Source organism: Pseudophryne corroboree, chromosome 1 (assembly GCF_028390025.1).
Source record: "Pseudophryne corroboree isolate aPseCor3 chromosome 1, aPseCor3.hap2, whole genome shotgun sequence".
Classification (NCBI taxonomy): domain Eukaryota; kingdom Metazoa; phylum Chordata; class Amphibia; order Anura; family Myobatrachidae; genus Pseudophryne; species Pseudophryne corroboree.
In genome coordinates, this window is record NC_086444.1 from 119,986,923 (window position 1) to 120,011,488 (window position 24,566).

General features: G+C 47.5%; 1 protein-coding gene across 1 annotated transcript in view; it reads right to left on the bottom strand.

Annotated features, from left to right (window-relative positions):
* Positions 1–24,566, bottom strand: part of ANKRD55 (ankyrin repeat domain 55) — a 315,713-nt gene that overhangs the window by 47,555 nt on the left and 243,592 nt on the right. Inside the window, exons 8-9 of the mRNA XM_063947702.1 lie at positions 15,149–15,316; positions 8,209–8,861 (exon numbers count right to left, since the gene is read on the bottom strand). Coding sequence (XP_063803772.1) covers positions 8,209–8,861; positions 15,149–15,316 — 821 coding nt within the window. The remainder of the gene's footprint in view (positions 1–8,208; positions 8,862–15,148; positions 15,317–24,566) is intronic.

A 24,566-nucleotide genomic window follows, 5' to 3' on the forward strand; every position in this document is an offset into this window, starting at 1 on the left:
TGCAAAAGCCTGATGAGGGGAATGACCTGACTCAGGCTGGCAGTGTCTGAACTGACTTCACGTGTGGCAAGTTCAAAGGGCAGCAGAACCTTGCACAACGTTGAAATCATTCTCCACTGCACTTGAGACAGGTGCATTCCACCTACTATATCGTGCTCAATTGTATAGGCTTGAATGGCCTTTTGCTGCTCCTCCAACCTCTGAAGCATATAGAGGGTTGAATTCCACCTCGTTACCACTTCTTGCTTCAGATGATGGCAGGGCAGGTTCAGTAGTTTTTGGTGGTGCTCCAGTTTTCTGTACGTGGTGCCTGTACGCCGAAAGTGTCCCGCAATTCTTCTGGCCACCGACAGCATCTCTTGCACGCCCCTGTCGTTTTTTTAAAAATTCTGCACCACCAAATTCAAGGTATGTGCAAAACATGGGACGTGCTGGAATTGGCCCAGATTTAATGCACACACAATATTGCTGGCGTTGTCCGATGCCACAAATCCACAGGAGAGTCCAATTGGGGTAAGCCATTCCGCGATGATCTTCCTCAGTTGCCGTAAGAGGTTTTCAGCTGTGTGCGTATTCTGGAAAGCGGTGATACAAAGCGTAGCCTGCCTAGGAAAGAGTTGGCGTTTGCGAGATGCTGCTACTGGTGCCGCCGCTGCTGTTCTTGCGGCGGGAGTCCATACATCTACCCAGTGGGCTGTCACAGTCATATAGTCCTGACCCTGCCCTGCTCCACTTGTCCACATGTCCGTGGTTAAGTGGACATTGGGTACAGCTGCATTTTTTAGGACACTGGTGACTCTTTTTCTGAGGTCTGTGTACATTTTCGGTATCGCCTGCCTAGAGAAATGGAACCTAGATGGTATTTGGTACCGGGGACACAGTACCTCCAACAAGTCTCTAGTTGGCTCTGCAGTAATGATGGATACCGGAACCACGTTTCTCACCACCCAGGATGCCAAGGCCTCAGTTATCCGCTTTGCAGTAGGATGACTGCTGTGATATTTCATCTTCCTCGCAAAGGACTGTTGAACAGTCAATTGCTTACTGGAAGTAGTACAAGTGGGCTTACGACTTCCCCTCTGGGATGACCATCGACTCCCAGCGGCAACAACAGCAGCGCCAGCAGCAGTAGGCGTTACACGCAAGGATGCATCGGAGGAATCCCAGGCAGGAGAGGACTCGTCAGAATTGCCAGTGACATGGCCTGCAGGACTATTGGCATTCCTGGGGAAGGAGGAAATTGACACTGAGGGAGTTGGTGGGGTGGTTTGCGTGAGCTTGGTTACAAGAGGAAGGGATTTACTGGTCAGTGGACTGCTTCCGCTGTCACCCAAAGTTTTTGAACTTGTCACTGACTTATTATGAATGCGCTGCAGGTGACGTATAAGGGAGGATGTTCCGAGGTGGTTAACGTCCTTACCCCTACTTATTACAGCTTGACAAAGGGAACACACGGCTTGACACCTGTTGTCTGCATTTCTGGTGAAATACCTCCACACCGAACTGACCGAAGAGCTGATTTTTTTTGTATTTTCACCTGGCATGTCAACGGCCATATTCCTCCCACGGACAACAGGTGTCTCCCCGGGTGCCTGACTTAAACAAACCACCTCACCATCAGAATCCTCCTGGTCAATTTCCTCCCCAGCGCCAGCAACACCCATATCCTCCTCATCCTGGTGTACTTCAACACTGACATCTTCAATCTGACTATCAGGAACTGGACTGCGGGTGCTCCTTCCAGCACTTGCAGGGGGCGTGCAAATGGTGGAAGGCGCATGCTCTTCACGTCCAGTGTTGGGAAGGTCAGGCATCGCAACCGACACAATTGGACTCTCCTTGTGGATTTGGGATTTCGAAGAATGCACAGTTCTTTGCTGTGCTGCTTTTGCCAGCTTGAGTCTTTTCATTTTTCTAGCGAGAGGCTGAGTGCTTCCATCCTCATGTGAAGCTGAACCACTAGCCATGAACATAGGCCAGGGCCTCAGCCGTTCCTTGCCACTCCGTGTGGTAAATGGCATATTGGCAAGTTTACGCTTCTCCTCCGACAATTTTATTTTAGGTTTTGGAGTCCTTTTTTTACTGATATTTGGTGTTTTGGATTTGACATGCTCTGTACTATGACATTGGGCATCGGCCTTGGCAGACGACGTTGCTGGCATTTCATCGTCTCGGCCATGACTAGTGGCAGCAGCTTCAGCACGAGGTGGAAGTGGATCTTGATCTTTCCCTAATTTTGGAACCTCAACATTTTTGTTCTCCATATTTTAATAGGCACAACTAAAAGACACCTCAGGTAAACAATGGAGATGGATGGATTGGATACTAGTATACAATTATGGACGGGCTGCCGAGTGCCGACACAGAGGTAGCCACAGCCGTGAACTACCGCACTGTACTGTGTCTGCTGCTAATATATAGACTGGTTGATAAAGAGATAGTATACTCGTAACTAGTATGTATGTATAAAGAAAGAAAAAAAAACCACGGTTAGGTGGTATATACAATTATGGACGGGCTGCCGAGTGCCGACACAGAGGTAGCCACAGCCGTGAACTACCGCACTGTACTGTGTCTGCTGCTAATATAGACTGGTTGATAAAGAGATAGTATACTCGTAACTAGTATGTATGTATAAAGAAAGAAAAAAAAACCACGGTTAGGTGGTATATACAATTATGGACGGGCTGCCGAGTGCCGACACAGAGGTAGCCACAGCCGTGAACTACCGCACTGTACTGTGTCTGCTGCTAATATATAGACTGGTTGATAAAGAGATAGTATACTCGTAACTAGTATGTATGTATAAAGAAAGAAAAAAAAACCACGGTTAGGTGGTATATACAATTATGGACGGGCTGCCGAGTGCCGACACAGAGGTAGCCACAGCCGTGAACTACCGCACTGTACTGTGTCTGCTGCTAATATATAGACTGGTTGATAAAGAGATAGTATACTCGTAACTAGTATGTATGTATAAAGAAAGAAAAAAAAACCACGGTTAGGTCACTGGTATATACAATTATGGACGGGCTGCGGAGTGCCGACACAGAGGTAGCCACAGCCGTGAACTACCGCACTGTACTGTGTCTGCTGCTAATATATAGACTGGTTGATAAAGAGATAGTATACTCGTAACTAGTATGTATGTATAAAGAAAGAAAAAAAAACCACGGTTAGGTCACTGGTATATACAATTATGGACGGGCTGCCGAGTGCCGACACAGAGGTAGCCACAGCCGTGAACTACCGCACTGTACTGTGTCTGCTGCTAATATATAGACTGGTTGATAAAGAGATAGTATACTCGTAACTAGTATGTATGTATAAAGAAAGAAAAAAAAACCACGGTTAGGTCACTGGTATATACAATTATGGACGGGCTGCCGAGTGCCGACACAGAGGTAGCCACAGCCGTGAACTACCGCACTGTACTGTGTCTGCTGCTAATATATAGACTGGTTGATAAAGAGATAGTATACTCGTAACTAGTATGTATGTATAAAGAAAGAAAAAAAAACCACGGTTAGGTCACTGGTATATACAATTATGGACGGGCTGCCGAGTGCTGACACAGAGGTAGCCACAGCCGTGAACTACCGCACTGTACTGTGTCTGCTGCTAATATATAGACTGGTTGATAAAGAGATAGTATACTCGTAACTAGTATGTATGTATAAAGAAAGAAAAAAAAACCACGGTTAGGTCACTGGTATATACAATTATGGACGGGCTGCCGAGTGCCGACACAGAGGTAGCCACAGCCGTGAACTACCGCACTGTACTGTGTCTGCTGCTAATATATAGACTGGTTGATAAAGAGATAGTATACTCGTAACTAGTATGTATGTATAAAGAAAGAAAAAAAAACCACGGTTAGGTCACTGGTATATACAATTATGGACGGGCTGCCGAGTGCCGACACAGAGGTAGCCACAGCCGTGAACTACCGCACTGTACTGTGTCTGCTGCTAATATATAGACTGGTTGATAAAGAGATAGTATACTCGTAACTAGTATGTATGTATAAAGAAAGAAAAAAAAACCACGGTTAGGTCACTGGTATATACAATTATGGACGGGCTGCCGAGTGCCGACACAGAGGTAGCCACAGCCGTGAACTACCGCACTGTACTGTGTCTGCTGCTAATATAGACTGGTTGATAAAGAGATAGTATACTACTAATATTATATACTGGTGGTCAGGTCACTGGTCACTAGTCACACTGGCAGTGGCACTCCTGCAGCAAAAGTGTGCACTGTTTAATTTTAATATAATATTATGTACTCCTGGCTCCTGCTATAACCTATAACTGGCACTGCAGTAGTGCTCCCCAGTCTCCCCCACAATTATAAGCTGTGTGAGCTGAGCAGTCAGACAGATATATAATATATATAGATGATGCAGCACACTGGCCTGAGCCTGAGCAGTGCACACAGATATGGTATGTATGTGACTGAGTCACTGTGTGCTGTGTATCGCTTTTTTCAGGCAGAGAACGGATTATAAATAAAAGTGGTGGTCACTGGTCACTATCAGCAAAACTCTGCACTGTACACTACTGAGTACTCCTAATGCTCCCCAAAATTAGTAAATCAAGTGTCTAAACGGAGAGGACGCCAGCCACGTCCTCTCCCTATCAATCTCAATGCACGTGTGAAAATGGCGGCGACGCGCGGCTCCTTATATAGAATCCGAGTCTCGCGATAGAATCCGAGCCTCGCGAGAATCCGACAGCGTCATGATGACGTTCGGGCGCGCTCGGGTTAACCGAGCAAGGCGGGAAGATCCGAGTCGCTCGGACTCGTGAAAAAAAACATGAAGTTCTGGCGGGTTCGGATTCAGAGAAACCGAACCCGCTCATCTCTATTCTCTACCTCTACCCATCAGACTCTCTACCTCCGTACAAAACTTCAAACGAGCTCTCAAGATTCACTTCTTTATCACACCCAGCCAACTCAAAACCTAAGCCTCTGTTCCATGCTCACTGTCTACCCCATCTGTGTCACCTTTGTCTGTCTGCCCTCCCCTTTAGAATATAAGTAGGGTCCTCTCCCCTCATGTGCTTTTCCTTCTTGTACTTAGACAATCTTCTACACCATACTCCTTACAACGGCAACTAACCCTCGGCTTCTGCCACCCTGATGCTTATTTTAGTGTCATGTCTGCTGATGCAGAAATGTTTATATATCATGTACTTGTCCTACATTGTCTTGTACTGTAAGTCACTGTTTTCTTGTGTTGCTGATTTGTTTATGCACTTTGTTAGGTGCTACGGTACCCATGTGGTGTCATATAAATAAAGGATAATAATAATAATAATAGCTACACAAAAACTTTGTTAACATCTTATACTATCAGTGTTCCCAGACCAATGTTTAGGATTAGGGATGGCCATCGACCACCAAAGGTTGGAAATCATTGATGGTCTATGACCGATGTCTAATACTTTTACCATCAATGGGGGAGAACCAGATGGATTCCCGCATTCGATGGTTCAACGCTACTGAACTTTTTTTAAAAAAAATTCCCTTAAAGTGTCAGGGCACGGAGCTTAGCCCTGCCGCTTGAAAACCGCAAAGCCTCATACCCAGGCTCTGATTTCATTGTACCGTAATGCAGGGATGACCATCGATGGATAGAGGCATTGATGGATCCCTTCCAGATGGTTTTACACCATCGAGGTTATCCATACCATCCATTGATAACCCACCGATGGCCATCCCTATTTAGGACTAACCAATGTTCTATGACAAATGTTAAAAACATTGGTACTACCAATGTTTTCTTTCCATTCCGTATTAAAGTTAATGACTGGAGAGTCCAGGTAATAAGAACCCAAGTGGTTTATTGTGAAGCTGACACATTTTCCCATTTCAACACTTAGAAATACATGTGCAGGCTTCCCATCCCTCAGTTGTAGGGAGGCCAATCCCGGGATCGGCGGGATCCCGGGATTTGGGCCCAAAAATGCCGGGATTTGAATCCCGAGATTGGAGCCTCCAATCCCGGGATTCAAGGGATTACAGTGCGCATGTGCGGGAGGGTTGGAAGCGGCGCGGGAGGGCGGGTGGGTGTAAGTAATAACACTTACTATCAGGCGGCCGCGGCAGCCATGGACACGCTGAACGCAGCGGTAATTCAAATGAAGCACCGGCCGCCAGCCAATCAGAGCTGGCGGACCGGCAGCCAATCAGGGAAGGTGCCGCAGCAGCGGCAGCCAATCAGGAGCGACTGCTGCGGCAGCTTCCCTGATTGGCTGCCGGTCCTCCAGCTCTGATTGGCTGGTGGCCGGCGCTTCATTTGAAATGCCGCCGCGTTCAGTGTGTCCATGGCGGCCGCGGCCGCCCGCCTAACAGTAAGTGTTATTACTTACACCCACCCTCCCTCCCTCCCGCGCCGCTACCAACCCTCCTGCACCACTACCTACACCCACCCTCCCGCACCGCTACCTACCCCCATAGGTGTGCGCAGACACTGACAGGCGGGCGCCGCTCCGGACTCCCCCCCCCCCCCCTCCACGGCACGGCATTACAGTGTTCTATCACCTCCCCTGTCCTGGACATAGACTGCTTACCTGGGCCGCCCAGGTGAGCAGTCTATATCCAGGACAGGGGAGGTGAGAGAACACTATAATGCCGTGGAGGGGGGGGGGGGGAGGAAGTCCGGAGCGGCACCCGCCTGTCAGTGTCTGCGCACACCTATGCCTACCCCCTCCCTACCTCCCGCACCGCTACCTACCCCCTCCCTACCTCCCGCACCGCTACCTACACCCTCCCTCCAGCGCTGCTCCCTACATCTTTCACTGGTCCCTACTGCAATCCCGGGATCCCGGGATTGACCGTTTTTCAATCCCGAATCCTGGGATTGAAAAAACGGCCTGGGATTGGCCTACCTACTCAGTTGTGCACGATGCAGTCTTTGGGGCTAATTCAGACCTGATCTGTGCTGTGAGTTTTTGCACAGCAGCGATCAGGTCTGAACTGCGCATGCGCCGGCGCCACAGTGCGCCGGTGCATGCAAGACAGCCAACGTCTGTCTTAGCCCTGCGATCGCCTCTGCCTGATTGGCAGGCAGATGCGGTCGCTGGGCGGGAGGGGGCGGGCTAGCGGTGTTTGCCCGGCGTTTAAGGGGCGCGGTCCGGGCAATTCAGGCATGCCTGGACCATTGGGAGGGGGGGCAGGCAGCGGCTGGTAGGGAGCTACTCTTCCAGTACAAAAGCATCGCTGCTGTGTGATGCTTTTGTACTTGTGCAAGGGGGGGGGGGGGGGTCGGGCCTGACATGCGGGATGGACTAGCCCTGTGCTGGGCGTCCCCCCGCATGTCTGAAGACTGATCTACGTTCAGGTCTGAATTAGGCCTTTTATCCTTGAAAACGAAGCTTCTTTGCAGTGCAACATTACTTTTTAAACACTGCTAATGTTTCACTTATTTTGAATAAATGGGCGTGTCCCACGTATTTTTAATAAATGGGTGTGTCTACAAAGCTGCAACCAATTGTACACACAATTTTTAGCAGCTTTGCAGTGATTACTATCAGCTTTACACTATACACACTGACCCCTTCAGGAGGCTGCGTTTTAAGCTGGCCATACATTAGTACGACTCGCACTAGGTGCACGCGATAGATTGTACAGTGCTTTTGCACCGTACAATCTATCGTACCACCCGCAATGGACTCCTACCTGGATCGACTGATTATATGTGCAGCACATATGATCTGTTGATGCAATGTACGACCCGCGGGGCCGTTCATCGCATCATAAGGGTCCATAAAAAGTATACGATACGCACACGATGCATCATAATCATGCATTTGTACACGTTATTGTATAGGTGTATGGCCAGCTTAGACTTTTCGATGACCATGTTAGTCTCAATTCGCAATTAAGCCCTCACACCACACCGTTACTACACTGTCCTTGCAACTATACTTCCATTACAGTTGCAATCACACTGGCTTGCTGAGAAGCTAAGTGCCAGTCCTGAGACAAAAAGGTGCAGAAAGTTGCTCATGCACAGTGAGAAAAATTGCAATTCGGAAAAAAAAGTTTCAAGCTACTTTACTTTAAGGCCCATTGTCTTGCTGCACTAGATAGAACAAAGCTAGCTGCTGATTACATGAGGTCCACCAAAAATGTCACACCCTAAAGCAATGTTAGTCCTGCTAAATTAATATTGTGTATTACATCCATTGTACACTTTACCTGAATGTGAATTTTCCATGTGAGGAAGATGAGGAGGATACAGACTGTCAATATGATTAGACTTTTTGGGCAAAGCAAGATCCTTGAACTTGTCTGTATGAGGAGAAGTCCATGATTTATGGGGCAGGATTTGGTTAGCAGCTATATGCCAAGGATTATCTTTCAGAGTCTGGCAACTAATTCTGTGGTCAAACAAGTCATGCTCGCTCTTGCTTTTTTGAGACCTGTGTGCAAAATGGAAAGAATTGTTCTGTGGGTCATCTGATGTTGTCTGCAAAGTTGTTAAAAAGGCGTTTCCAAGAGTTATTGGAGGGAGACTCTGCGTTCTTATGGGTGGAAGACCTTTGCAGTTCTGCTTGTCTGGCAGCAGATACTTCTGTGACTCCACTATCCTTTTTTTACAATTGACGGAGGCCACTCGTTCATCTATTGGATCTTTGCAGTTTGTGTCAAGGATACAGTCAAATGTGGTGATGATGTCATCAACCTCTGAGGTCTCTTCTCCGTTATACCTGAGTTTGTCTTTCTGGTGTGCTTTCTGCTCCATTTTCTTCTTCTTGCATGAGAAGATCTGATTTAGTACAGTGAGACGTCCTTCTTTTCTGATGGCTTTGGAGCCTGGAGAAGTGAGCGGCTGCAATGGATCTGGTCTACTGCAAATGCAGAAAACAGGGATATTATCTAAGCGAGCTTCACTAATACAACAAGACTCTCAGAATCTGACTCATAGGTGGTCGCTAATCGCATTGCTGCTGTGTGATCTGAGAGGATATGCAAATGTCGCATCTACTGTCTTTTGTATAGAGACGCCTGCCACCGGCTTCTCAAATCTGGCTGCCTGCATACAAAGATACACCTTCAGACCTCAGAGCAACCCTATGTGTGCTTAGAATGTCCATCACAACTAAGCCACTGGGGTCAGTGAAGCTGTGTCTGTGTTTTTTTCACTACTTCCCCATTACCTCCCCGAAATGGTCAATGGGGGTCATTCTGACCCATTCGCTCGCTGCGTTTTAATGCAGCAGAGCGAACGGGTCCCTACTGCGCATGCGCCGGCGCTGTAGTGCGCCGGCGCATGCCAGATGGCCGTACCAGGGATGCGATCGCCTCTGCCTGATTGTCGGGGCAGAGGCGAACGCTGGGCGTTTCGTGGGTTTGGTCCGGCCAACGCAGGCGTAGCCGGTCCAAACGGGGGGCAGGTCACAGCGGCTGCGTGACGTCACACGCAGTCGCTGCGGGCCGGGGAGCGATGAGTAGCTCCCGGCCAGCACGCTAAAGCTGCACTGGCCGGGAGCTACTCTTGAAGTGCAAAGGCATCGCCGCTGTGCGATGCCTTTGCACTTCTGCGAGGGGGGGCCGGACTGACATGCGGGGCGGGCTAGCACTGTGTTGGGCGTCCCCCCGCATGTCAGGGAAGAAGATCATATCTGTGCTAAATTTATCGCTTTGAGTCCTAGTCCACACGACGATCACCACCGCAAGACCATTTTGGCATATGCGCAGTACGTCTCTGATGCATTTCTTTCATTAGAAGAAACATCAGCCATCCGCCAACTGCATTGCGCCCACCTCTGAATCAGGACACCAGACTTTACTTTTAGCATACTTTAGAGTTAATAAACAGTAGCTACATCCCCAAGTACACATGACCGAAGGGTGTCATCAAAATAAATACACAGTTGAGTCACATTATTATGACCACCTCCTACATTTGACGTTATCAGTGCGTAGCCCATGCAGTACGTCACATGTTGTGCGCTGGCTTGGTGTGTATATATGGTGTGCGATAGGCCGTCTGCACACATATCACTCGTTGCTGTCATGGGTAACAGAGATGATTTATCCGAGTTGCAAAAAGGAATGATTATCCGGCAGTATTTCTGAAACAGCGCAGTGTGTAAACTGGTCACGTGCTGCTGTGGTGAAGGTGTATCGTGACTGGACAAATGGCACCATTGCGAATAACCAACATGGAAACTGCGGAGCACCTTGTGCCATTCATGTGAGTGGTGAACGTCGGCTACAAAGGCGAGTGAGGGCCGATCGACGCGCTACAATAGAGCAGCTCACCATCAAAATGAACCTGGATCTACCATACGTGTGTCTAAAGTGACAGTTCAGCCCATCTAGCTGCTGTCCGTGCTGCACATGGCGGTTACTCAGGCTATTAACTGGGGGTCATAATAATGTAACTCGACCGTGTATAATTATTTTAAATATATTATATAAAATATATACATTGTACATTACCATACTGTAGATAGGGCTTAGGTTATAGAAAAAAACAGCAAAAAGAAAGACTGGAAATTATACACACAGGAGAAGTGTTAGCACTGGTTTCTTAGCCCAAGTATGTTATTCTTTTATGTTTACTTTACAGTTTAGATTTAAGTTTGGATGCTCCCCTCCCACCTCTAAGGGGTTTGCTTACAAAGTGCTGGGTTGTAAAATCTGGTGCTTCTGATTGTGTTTATGTCCTTTTAAATATCAGGCACAAACACGATCAGAAGCGCTGGGTCTTACAACTCGATGCTTTGTAAATAAGCACCCAAATCTCTCTCTGCCCCACCTAAAATGCTGCATGTCTTGTCCAGGTGTAAAGTGACCTGCTTCTTCTGCTTTCACACCCAATGTTATCATATGATGAAAGGAGGAATGAGGCAAATAATCCATTAAATTGTAGCTTTTTATTTCTTCCATCCTTTGTAGCTTTGACAGTTACCGCCACACAGGGCAAGGTATAGGCTGTGAGGGGAGGGTTAGGGTTAGACTCCCCCCAGAGGGTAAGGCTTAGGCTGCGGTGGAGGGAGGGTTAGGTTTAGGGTGTGGGAAGGGGGGGGGGGGTTAGGTTCAGGGGGCCATTGGGATTCATACTATCAGGATGCCATGGTCGGTAGTCTGGTATCTCCCCGGTATCCCAACTGCCGTCATATTCTACCAAACCCATGATGTTTCAAACCTTCTAAACAGGACAAGTGGAGAAGTTGCACATAGCATCCAATCATATTCAGGCTATCATTTAGTACATTCTATAGCATCTGACTGGCTGATTTGGGCAACTTCTCCACCTCCTAATAATTGCAAACTACAACCCATAAATGTATCTATATGCTTTGTTTACATAGTCCTGTATAATACTAAAAGACCCGTCAATGTTTTTAGCATTCCTTATGAAAAATCCTAAAAATATTAAGCACAGGGGGGATGTAATAGGGTGTGTCACTGAGTTTCAAGTTGCTGTATGTAACAGAATGAGATTTGCGGCAAACTCTACAGAACTCTGGCAATATTGGTGTGATATGGGCCTGATGCAGGTTAGTGCGTAAGCCCAATGGTCTATGCACTGACCCAATGGTGGGGAAACTGCACATGTGCAGAATGAGTCCTGCGTGATCGCACACAGGCCCTCATTCCGAGTTGTTCGCTCGCTAGCTGCTTTTAGCAGCATTGCACACGCTAAGCCGCCGCCCTCTGGGAGTGTATCTTAGCTTAGCAGAATTGCAAACGAAAGATTAGCAGAATTGCAAATAGAAATTTCTTAGCAGTTTCTGAGTAGCTCCAGACTTACTCCTACATTGCGATCAGTTCAGTCAGTTTCGTTCCTGGTTTGACGTCACAAACACACCCAGCGTTCGCCCAGTAAAATACCTAACTTTTGTGTAAAATAACTAAGCGCATGCGCTCTGCGAACCTTGCGCATGCGCAGTAAGTGACTAATCGCAGTATAGCGAAAAATCGGCAACGAACGAACAACTCGGAATGACCCCCACAGTCCCCCATTAGCCGCAACAAGATTTCCCTGCTGCTTCATTTCAGGGGAAGCAACAGGGACCATTCTGCAAAACGAGGGCGGGTTGCCGGCTTTTTATGTAGGCGTGCTGAGCCCAGGATGTGCGTCATCAGATACAGATTTCCTGAACCCGGCAGAGGAGTTCCGATGGCCAGTCTGAGTAAATTTGGCTTACGCAGATGGCTGTGAACATCGCAACCGTGATCCGATGTTGCTTTCCTGCGGCTGTACAATACCGTACATATCGGAATAAGGCCCTATACTCCTACTGTTAAAGATACACTTCACTTGATGTGATAACTATTCAGCGAGTTGAATAACCGCTGGAAATGCACTAGAATAACTGGTAAAACAAGGGGGGCCTCAAGCAGCGAGACTGATGGAATCTGACATCCGATGCATGTTAGGTTACATGTGGCCTTTTTACACATCAGAGCCTATAGAAACCAGCCCGCAAGCCGTTCCAGTTTAAAAAAAATGGAGTTTTGTTGTGTTTGAGGCGTAATATTTTTTAAACAAACATTATTCAAATATAGAGGTTTTGCCAATCTCTCTATGTGAGGTTCTGGCCTTAAACTTTCCTTTTATGGGGGTAATTCAGACTGCATCGCTGCAGCGATCGCAGTCTGAATTACTTTGTGGAGTGCGCACGTGGAGCACAAAAGCATCTCAGGGCTGCCACCACCTCTGCCTGAATGACAGGCAGAGGCGGTCGCGGGGCGGGAGGGGGCATGCCAACGGCGTTAGAACGCTGTTGGCGAGGCGTGGTCCGGACAATGGAGGCGTGTCCGGACTGGACTGCTGGGGTGGGGGTGGGGGGGTGGGCGGCCAGCGGCAGCTGCATGCGACCCGGGACGCGGCCTGCTAGCACGCAGGAGCTGCGCTGTCAGGAATCTACTCGTCAGGGGTACAAAAGCATCGCCGCCGTGCAATGCTTTTGTACCTGTGCGGGGGGCTAGCGCCAGACATGCGGGGCGGACTAGCCCTGTGCTGGGCGTCCCCTCACATGTCTGAGTAACATATTGTAGATGTGCTAAATGCCTGAGGTGCCGTTAAGATGAGAGACGGGTTCGTTTTGTATACTAACTTTGCCAGATATTGGAGCTTATTCAGGTTTATTAGTAATTGGGCAAAACCATGCTGCACTGCTGGTGGGGCAGATGTAACATGTGCAGAGAGAATTAGATTTGGGTGGTGTGTGTTAAAACTGAAATCTAAACTGTAGTGTAGAAATTAAGCAGACAGTGTTTACCCTGCAGAGAAACAACATAACCCACCCAAATCTAAATCTCTCTGCACATGTTACAGTTGCCTCACCTTCAGTGCACATGTTTTTGCCCATTTGCTAACTTTTTTGGTTTGCTAACAAACCTGAATAACCCCCATAGTATAATACATTCTATAGCTGTAAAATTAGGAATGTTACTGTTTACCTAAATCACAACAGAATGCACAAATATATTCAGCACAATACTGTATATAGCAGAACAAGCAGAACAAAGGGCATGATACAGAGATGGATGCTTACACAGTTGTGCCATTATTGACTGAGGCTTTAGTTGCAAAGTAACTGACAGTCAGGGGCTGCTTGGGAGCGGTTATGGGGAGTGGTGGCAAAAACGCAGGCGTGACGTGACCATTTTTGGGGTATGTCTCAGCCTGAGACTGTAATCCCGTACACAGCGTCGATGGCTCCATCATCCTACTTCCTGCGGCCATGCTGCTACTCAGAGGTTCGATAACTGACGGTGGCTGCATCTTTGTACGCAGCTACTGGGACTCGCAAATTTGCTGGGGGCATCTCAATACAAATTCAGGTAGCTGCGGCATTTGCATATTTTCGCATTCTTCAGCTGCGGCGGCATTAGCGTTCATCTCTGAATAAGGGCCAAAGTTATTTTATCTATACACAACAACTGAGCCTCTTGACCTTCCTCCCCTTTGTCCTCCTTCACTTATATCCTTCCCAAACCTTTCAAAGTTTAAAATCCACAAACAAGGTATATAGGGGATCATTCCGAGTTGATCGTAGCTGTGCTAAATGTAGCACAGCTACAATCATCTTCCCTGACATGCGGGGGGACGCCCAGCACAGGGCTAGTCCGCCCCGCATGTCAGTCCGCCCCCCCGCACAGTGGCGATGCTTTTGTATTTGTGGAGTAACTCCCGGCCAGCGCAGCTCCTGCGGCTGGCCGGGAGTTGATTGTCGCTGCCACTGGCCGCAGCGGCTGTGTGAGACGTCACGCAGCCGCAGCGGCCCGCCCCCCCCCAACGGTTCGGCCACGCCTGCGTTGGCCGGACCACTCCCCCTAAACGGCAGCGTCCAGCCCCCTCCCGCCCAGCGACCGCCTCTGTCTCAGAGGCGATCGCTAAGCAACGATGGCTACCATGCACCGGCGCACTGAGGGGCCGGCACATGCACAGTTCCAACCTGATCGCTGCGCAGCGACTAACTGCAGCAAGCGATCGGGTCGGAATGACCCCCATAGGGCTAATGAGGTCACTTGCACAGCTACTAACAATGGATTCTGCTAGAAAACGTCTTGTGTAATGAAACTTCCCATCACCCCATTGTGGCAATTTATCACAGGCTTTAGCTCATGGCCACCGAATGGAAGGAGAATTACACTGGTACTTACTAAATTGCCGTCTATTACATCCTGTGACTTTTACTCCACACTTGGTGGAAACTCGCGGGAACTTGCCACATGTTATAAAGCTTAGGGCAGAGGTTCTCAAACTCGGTCCTCGGGGGCACACACAGTGCATGTTTTGCAGGTCTCCTCACAGAATCGCAAGTGAAATAATTAGCTCCACCTGTGGACCTTTTAAAATGTGTCAGTGAGTAATTAATACACCTGTGCACCTGCTGGGTTACCTGCAAAACATGCACTGTGTGTGCCCCCGAGGACCGAGTTTGAGAACCTCTGGCTTAGGGAATGCTCAGTCTATTACATTCCGCCCATAATGTTATTAAAAATCATAACATTAAAGGTAGTTTTTGATGATTTATTTTATTTTAACAAAGTATTTATCAAAATAACAAAATAATATAATAATATGGTTATACGGAGACATTATGTAGAAAACACCAAATGTAGAAGCAACATTTATTGGGTGTGATGCCATTACTGCTGTTCACGTATTTACCTGTTCTCCTGAGAAAGTAGTTTGATGCATATAGCATGCCCACAGTACATGGCGTAGGTCAGGGGCGTATTCTCATTGATGTCCCTGGGGTTCATATCTACTCCTAACTTCAACAGAGTCTGAACGCAGTCAGATTTTCCTGCTGCTGCGGCCCAATGTAGGGGAGTTCTAGAGAAGAAAATGTAGAGAAATAAATAAACAAACACATATACAGTATATAGCACACATTTTAATTACATACAGATGAAAATATGACTGAACATGATTTTATCTCTCTGGGTATATAAACTTAGATAAATGGCCTGTATAATCTATCCCTAAATACCCTGTGATCAGAACTGCTAGGGGGTGTGGCCAGATGTGTGTTGGGTTAGGGTGGGACCACACCCCATCCAGGCCATCTGTAGAACATGTGTTGACCTGTCGAGTGGCTTGTGCCAACTCATTTTGGGAGCAAGGTTATTCCACCCTGTCATGCCCAAACCCCCAGTACCAACCTCTGACTCTCATGCATACCTATCTGCTTAAATTCACTTCCAATTTTTACTGCAATGAAAAATATATATATATTTTTTATTGTTTAAAATATCTTTATTTGGTTTAATGACAAAGACAAACAAAAGATAACCAAAATGAATAAGTAGTTCAAGAAACCAAAGCAGACAAAGTATATAATATATTGCAAGAAATGCCAAATACAGAGTAATGCAACAATCAAACAAAATGTTACAAAAACTCCCCACAATGGGGGTCATTCCGAGTTGTTCGCTCGCAAGCTGCTTTTAGAAGCTTTGCACACGCTAAGCCGCCGCCTACTGGGAGTGAATCTTAGCTTATCAAAATTGCGAACGAAAGAATAGCAGAATTGCGAATAGACACTTCTTAGCAGTTTCTGAGTAGCTCCACACTTACTCGGCATCTGCGATCAGTTCAGTCAGTTTCGTTCCTGGTTTGACGTCACAAACACACCCAGCGTTCGCCCAGACACTCATCCGTTTCTCCAGCCACTCCCGCGTTTTTCCCAGAAACGGTAGCGTTTTTTCGCACACACCCATAAAACGGCCAGTTTCCGCCCAGAAACACCCACTTCCTGTCAATCACACTCCGATCACCAGAACGAATAAAAAACCTCGTAATGCCGTGAGTAAAATACCTAACTGCATAGCAAATTTACTTGGCGCAGTCGCACTGCGGACATTGCGCATGCGCATTAGCGACTAATCGCTCCGTTGCGATAAAAAAATAACGAGCGAACAACTCGGAATGACCCCCAATGTTGGATAACCTGATTAAACTGTAGAGAACTGAACAATATAAAGAAAGAGAAAGAAAAAGGACATCAAAGAGAAAAGAGAAATAGGGGGTAATTCAGACCTGGGGGTATATTTACAAAGATTTGTGTTTTGGCCGTTTTGAAGGGTGTTTGAACTCGAATGGTATCGGGTGCATTTTACTGCAACTTTTTGAATCCTGATACGATCATTCACTAAGCTGCCGAGTTTTGCACAATCGTTTTTTCCGATGTCGATGTGATTCGTATTATCAGGCAGTGTTTTACGGGAGTGATGAGTAAAACACTGCCTGACAAAACACAAGGAATCCCGGCCGGATCTGTGAGATCCGTGCAGGGCTTCATTGTGTACCTTAAAAAGTTGATTAAAGTCTTAAAAAATCTGAAAAAAATTGCGTGGGGTCCCCCCCTCCTAAGCACAACCAGCCTCGGGCTCTTTGAGCCGGTCCTGGTTGAAAAAATATGGGGTAAAAAATGACAGGGGTTCCCCCATATTTAATCAACCAGCACCGGGCTCTGCGCCTGGTCCTGGTTCCAAAAATACGGGGGACAAAAAGCATAGGGGTCCCCCGTATTTTTTAAACCAGCACTGGGCTCCACTAGCCAGGTACATAATGCCACAGCCGGGGGACACTTTTATACTGGTCCCTGCGGCCCTGGCATTACATACCCAACTAGTCACCCCTGGCCGGGGTACCCTGGAGGAGTGGGAACCCCTTAAATCAAGGGGTCCCCCCCCCTCCAGCCACCCAAGGGCCAGGGGTGAAGCCCGAGGCTGTCCCCCCCATCCAAGGGCGGCGGATGGGGGGCTGATAGCCTTGTGAAAAAATGTGAATATTGTTTTTAGTAGCAGTACTACAAGTTCCAGCAAGCCTCCCCCGCAAGCTGGTACTTGGAGAACCACAAGTACCAGCATACGATGGAAAACCGGGCCCGCTGGTACCTGTAGTACTACTACTAAAAAAACACCCCCAAAAAAACAGGACACACACACCGTGAAAGTATAAGTTTATTACATACATGCACACCTCCATACATACATACTTACCTATGTTCCCACGAGGCTCGGTCCTCTTCTCCATGTAGAATCCTTGGGGTACCTGTGAAAAAAATTATACTCACATAATCGAGTGTAGAATCCGACCTTTGAATAATCCACGTACTTGGCAAAAAAATAAAACGGAAACCCGACCACGCACTGAAAGGTGTCCCATGTTTACACATGGGACCCCTTTCCCCGACTGCCAGGACCCCCCCTGACTCCTGTCAAAGAGGGTCCCTTCAGCCAATCAGGGAGCGCCACGTCGTGGCACTCTCTTGATTGGCTGTGTGCTCCTGTAGTGTCTGTCAGGCAGCACACGGCACAGATACAATGTAGCGCCTATGCGCTCCATTGTAGCCAATGGTGGGAACTTTGCGGTCAGCGGTGAGGTTACTTTCGGTCAACCTCTGACCGCAGAGTTCCCACCATTGGCTACAATGGAGCCCTACGCTTTTTGTCCCCCGTATTTTTGGAACCAGGACCAGGCGCAGAGCCTGGTGCTGGTTGATTAAATATGGGGGAACCCCTGTCATTTTTTACCCCATATTTTTTCAACCAGGATCGGCTCAAAGAGCCCGAGGCTGGTTATGCTTAGGAGGGGGGACCACACGCAATTTTTTTCTCAGTTTTTACACTAAACAGACCCTTTCCCATAGATAACCATGCACAGATCTCACTGATCTGTGCATGGTTATCCAAACTCGACTGGATAAAGCAGGTCTATTTTTTTGCTGCTTTTTTTAACGATTCGAAAAAAAACAGACACGCACTTGAGCACTCAGAAACTAATACCCAAATACGAATGAATAGTGAATGCCCGTATTCTATGAAATAACAGTCGCGTTTGACCGATGGTCTATTCATTCGTATTTCGGAACTTTGCAAATCAAACCATTACGAACAGTCCAAACACTGCCGAGATTGGTGCTTCTGTGTGTTTTCAAACAGCGGGCGATCAGATCTGAACTGCGCATGTGTATGCACCGCAATGTGCCAGCGTGTCGCACAACAGCACCGTGCATCGGTGCCTAGCGGCGGGATGGTGCGAAAAAAGCGATCGCACAGGCGATCGCAAGGTTATTGACAGGAAGAAGCCGTTTGTGGGTGGCAACTGACCATTTTACAGGAGTGTCTGGAAAAACACAGGCGGGATCAGCCGTTTTCAGGGAGGTTGTCTGACGTCAGCTCAGGCCCCGATCAGCAGCATACAATTGCAGCGGCTAAGTAAGTCCTGAGCTGTGCAGAGACTGCACAAACTTGTGTTTGTGCAGCTCTGCTGCAAAAGCGATCGCCCACTTGCACGTAGCTAATACCCTCCCCCTGAATGCGGCGAATATCTAATCACAGGGCAACAAAAAACGCAGCCCTGTGATCAGGTACCCCCATAGAGTTAAAAGGGGAACAATGTACAGGGGAGGGAGAGGAAGCAGAAAGAATTGGGAGGGAAAGGTATCAGGGGGACAAGAGGACAGAGGGAGAAGAAACTGCTCCATATCGAATGGACAGGTCTGATATCGTCCCAACACCAGCATATTAAGACTATAAGGCAGATATAGAGTTACTCTCCTGGACGGTTCCCTTAAAATCTAAGCAGAAAAATGAATGACCTCATTCGAGAAGGGGTGAAGGTAACCGGGAGCATTAGAGCAATGCCAGCACCAGTCCTCATCTTAGATAGAGTATCTGGCCATCTATACCATTGGGATAGCAGCTTGTAGGAACTAGGTGAACAAGCATGAGCTAAACAGAAAATATTTTACCTCTTATCTTCACCCAAATCCTCACCAATCTCTCATTCCCAGGTTCTAGTAAATTGTGGAAGAATTAAACTGGTGTCCACTGACAGGAGGTTATATAGTAGGTTGATAGCAAGAGTCGGGGCACTAAAGGTCCAGAGGTACCAAGAGATTGGAAGAAAAGATGGATCTTCAAATATTTCCTTCTTGCGGCCAGTGGTAAGTTCCACTTATCACATACAGCTTCGAAGGATGCTATATTGACCCTGGCTCACCAGCTGTCCAAGTCTCAACAGTCCCAGAATGCTCTATTGTCAACTGTCAGAATGCTCTATGTCAACACCCGGAGGGAAGCGGTCATTTGATGAAAACGACATATGAGAAAAGGCAGTGGAGGAGATAGAAGGGGTGATTCTGAAATACTTCCAACATGGGTGGGCCCAATGGTGGGATAAGAGGATTTGTGGAGGATGGAGATCCATGGTGATATGCAAATGGGGACTAGCAATGCCTGTTCCTCGATCTTAACCCACTGCTTTTTTCATATCTGTTCTACACCACTTTAGGATTCTATTGAGAAGACTATTAGGAAGACACAACCTATTGTTTCTGCAAGCAAAGGGAATAGGAAGCATAGCCACAGCAACAGAAGATAATTCAGATCAAAACCAAATAAACATAGGCAGAGAGAACATAGATAGGAACAGAAAAAGCAAAAACAAAACTCTAAAAGCTATGTGTGCAAATGCTAGGAACTTAGGAAATAAAATCCCAGAACTAATTGCAATAATGACAAGGGATGATCTAGACATTGTGGCAATTACAGAGTCATGGTACAATGAAAATCATGACTGGGACATAGCTATGCCGGGATATACTTTATTTAGGAAGGACAGAATTGGAAAAATCGGAGGAGGGGTAGCAATGTATGTAAAAAAAAAGCATAAATACTACCTTAATACAAAGTATTGAAGAAAAAACTGAGGCCCTTTGGGTGACCATAGAAACAGGGGAGAAGTCGATTATTCGTAATGGCGTGATATACAGGCCACCAGGTCAGGAAGAGGAACTCGACAAGAACCTATTGCAGGACAAAACTAAAATGGCATTAAAAGGAGAGGTAATAATCATGGGAGACTTTAATCTTCCTGATATAAACTGGGAGGTGTCTGTTGCTAGTTCCACTAGAAGTAGGGACATTTCAAATTCCCTTCAGGGAGCATCCGTACACCAATTGGTGAGGGAGCCCACTAGGAAAGATGCAATATTAGACTTAATACTTACAAATGGAGACAGAATATCAGACGTAAAAGTGGGTGAAAACCTGGGATCTAGTGATCATCAAGCAGTATGGTTCAGCATAAAGACAGAGACTGACACATTCCATACAAAAACAAAGGTGTTGGATTTTAGGAAGGCTAATTTTGTAGGGATGGGAAAATGTGTAAGTGATTCTTTGGCAGAGTGGAGGAATTTGGAAGCAGTGCAGGAGAGGTAGGAAATATTAAAATGTGCAATATTAAAGGCAATGGTGCATCATAATTATTTTACGCCTCTATATTTTAGGCAATTTTTTTATGACCGTATATTTATGGATCTTGTGGGGGGACACACACACACCAAAATGTCTAGTTACAGCTCTGAGGATGAGATTGGTCACATTTGTATTTGTAGAAAGGCGCAAAATTGATAGTTTGCAGGAGGGCGCCGAACACCCTAGCCCCGGCCCTGCACACAGGTTACATCCAATGGGAGTCCCTGTACTTTGGCTGCTGTGTGTTCCCAGAGCAGGATTAACAATGGGGCTGGTGGAGCTGCAGCTCCAGGTCCACACCCCAAAATAGGCCCACTGCATCTGCAGCAGCATACCCTTCAACAATTTACACATAAAAATCGGTACAAATTCAAAAAGGGGGCGTAACCATGGGTACAGCGGTGTGGACACGCCCCTTTCCCTATACTTTCAATGGAAGTTTGGAGAGCCAAAAATCGGTACAGACCCATACCTCCCAACATGACCCTCTCCAGGAGGGACACAATGCTCTGCTCCTGGACTTTCCGCTTAATGTATGATTGACATCACGTGTGTTGAACAGGTTAATGGATAAGAAAGGTGTTTCACCACAGGTGATGACAATCATATATTAAAAGAAAAGTCCTGGAGTAGAGCATTCTGTCCCTCCTGGAGAGGGTCATGTTGGGAGGTATGCAGACCATAAAAAAAGGTACTGTACCTTCCAAAAAGCTACAGTTGGAGGGTATGTCACTGCATCTGCAGCAAGTCTCTACGCTGTAGATAGGGTAAGAAACCTTTTACTACAGCGTCCTATGTCCTGCTGCCAGTCCGCCTGCCCCCTCCGGCATCAACAATCCCCACTCCCTAGCCGCGGCGCAGGTGGAACAAAAGCTGGTGCGGCTACCGGCATAGATGCGTATAAAAGCGGCGCAGCGGAAGGCTTTCATGGCCCTCCCTGTGCCGCAGACTCTCTGAGCCCCCGGAGCCTCCTCTGTACGTGATGTCAAAGAAGTGCCTCCCCGCCACAGCCGCGCCCAGATCCCCAGAGGCCCTGACTCCACAACACAGCACCTGGGCTGCCGGCCTGGAAGCCCCGAGATGGCTAATGTAACGGATAGAGTGGGTGATATCGCAGAGGGTAATGTCTGGCCGCTGAATCAATGTAAAAGGTGAGAGTGCTGTGCAGTGCAGTGGGTGTGCAGTGTCACTGACACTGCACAGCACTCTCACCTTTTACATTGATTCAGCCAGTCAGTCAGTTCTGCTAGCCAGTCACTATTGTTAGCGCCGGTGTCCCAACGCACCGAATTACAGTGAAGTAGATGCACTAAATAAACTACAGCTCCCAACAGCCCTTAGCACCGAAGCATTCCACAGGTGGGGGTCCGGAGCCACTGTGGGTGGGGGAGGAGCAGTTGCAGGGGTGCCATGGGTGGGCACAGATCTAGCCTATTATATAGGAGATTTTTTTTTTACGTACAACTACTACATCTATCAATGACTGATAACTGTCACAACTGAGGGCCTGAGCTGACGGGAGGCAGCCTCAGTTGTAGGGGCTGAGATGTAACGGAACCTGGGAGGTTGTATCAGACCCCTAGACATGTAAGTAACATGTAGAATAACTGCCCGAAGGCGTGACCACGACAACCAGGATAAAAGTCAATGATGTTTATTATGACAAACTCCGTAACACAGCAGCAGTAAAAGGAAACATAAAAGTCAACAGAGGATAAATACAATTCCTGGGTACTACAGGCTGGCAAGGGCCACAGGCACTGGTAGAGTGAGACAGTTCTTATAATCTTCTAGTTGGAAAGTCCTTACCAGGCCTGACTGTAGCAATGGAGAGAACCCAGGATCGTACCAGCTGATGTTCCAGGAAAGGCTGGGCTGCTGAAGGTAAAACGGCTGCTGTGGATACTGGCTGGAACCAGACTGTTGTTGGTACGGAGTGGATACTGGCTGGAACCAGTTAAATAATAAACGAACTTGAGAGCGATGAAATAATAATGAAGTTTGGAGTTTGAGAGCGGTGAAATAATAATACCGGTGGAGAGTGGTAAACTGCAGAAAAGGACACCGGCCCTTTAAGAGAAGCTATACACTGCTGGAAGCTGGGCTGGAAGCAGGTGATTGTTTGAGCTGGAAACAGGTGAGTCCAGAATGGATCGGAGAGTCAGGCTACACCGCAGATGGAATGCTGGTGCGGGTCTCTATAGCAGAAGTCTGGAGACAGGAGCTGGAACCTGGAAGACAACCACAGGAGAGAGACAAACTGGAACTAGGTTAGACAACCAAAGCACTGACGCCTTCCTTGCTCAGGCACAGCATACTTATACCTGCAGCAAGGAAGGGGTTGGCTAGGCAATTATGCAAATCAACAATACAGACAGCAGATTGGTGGAAATAATCAGATGACAAAATCCAAGATGGCTGCGCCCATGCAGACACTTGGAGGGAAGTTTGGTTTGTAATCCATGTGAGAATTGAAACAGTAATGGCGACGCCGGCCACAGGAGACAGGAGACGCCAGACTGACAAGCGCACATTTAACCACGCGGGCACAGCGGAGGCCGCGGCTGATGAAATCACCACTCTGACATTCTGCATGTGGAAACTCAGGAACAGCGGGATCCGGTCCTGGAACGCTGAGCCAGCCTTAGGAGGCATCTGAAGGGTAAGTAATGGCGTCCAGATACCCGGATCGTGACAGCACCCCCCCCTTTAGGAGTGGCCCCAGGACACTTCTTAGGCTTTAAAGGAAACTTTGCGTGGAAATTTCGGACCAAGGCAGGAGCATGGACGTCTGAGGCATTGGTCCAAGAGCGTTCTTCAGGACCATAGCCCTTCCAGTCAATGAGGTATTGTAACTGACCGTAACGGAAACGTGAGTCCAAAATCTTGGCCACCTCGTACTCGACTCCCCGTTGAGTCTGAACTTTGGGAGCTGGAGGAAGTGCGGAATGAAACCGATTCAGGATCAGCGGTTTCAACAAAGAAACATGAAATGTCCTGGGTATTTTCAAGAAGGATGGTAACTGTAACCTGTAGGCAACAGGATTGATGACTTGTTCAATCTTGAAGGGTCCGATGTAGCGAGGTGCAAATTTCATGCTGGGAACTCTCAACCTCAAATTCTTCGTGGACAGCCACACACGATCACCCACCTTGAGAGCAGGAACCGCTCTACGCTTCCTATCGGCAAACTTCTTATACCTGAATGAGGCTTTAAGCAGGGCTGCGCGGACGTTCCTCCAGTTATTTGAAAACTGACGCAAGGTGACATCCACTGCTGGAACAGAAGTTGCGGGAAGCGGTTGGAATTCTGGGACTTTAGGGTGGAATCCATAATTAATGAAGAATGGTGTAGAAGAAGATGAGGAATGGTATTGATTGTTGTGGCTGAACTCGGCCCAAGGAAGGAGTTGAACCCAGTCATCTTGAGAGGAAGACACATATATACGGAGGAAGGCCTCCAAGTCCTGATTCACCCTCTCGGTTTGACCATTGGTCTGAGGATGGTAAGCCGTGGAAAACTTTAACTTGACTTGGAGGGCTTGACACAAACTTCGCCAAAATTTGGCTACAAATTGTACTCCACGATCCGAGATGATCTCTTCAGGAAGACCGTGAAGTCGGAAGATCTCTTGTATAAACACTTGAGCCAACTTGGAAGCTGACGGAAGACCGGTGAGAGGGATGAAATGTGCCATCTTGGTGAACCGGTCAACTACCACCCAGATGGTATTAAACTTGTTGCAGATAGGTAGATCGGAAACAAAGTCCATCGACAAATGGGTCCAAGGTCGACGGGGAACAGATAATGGAAC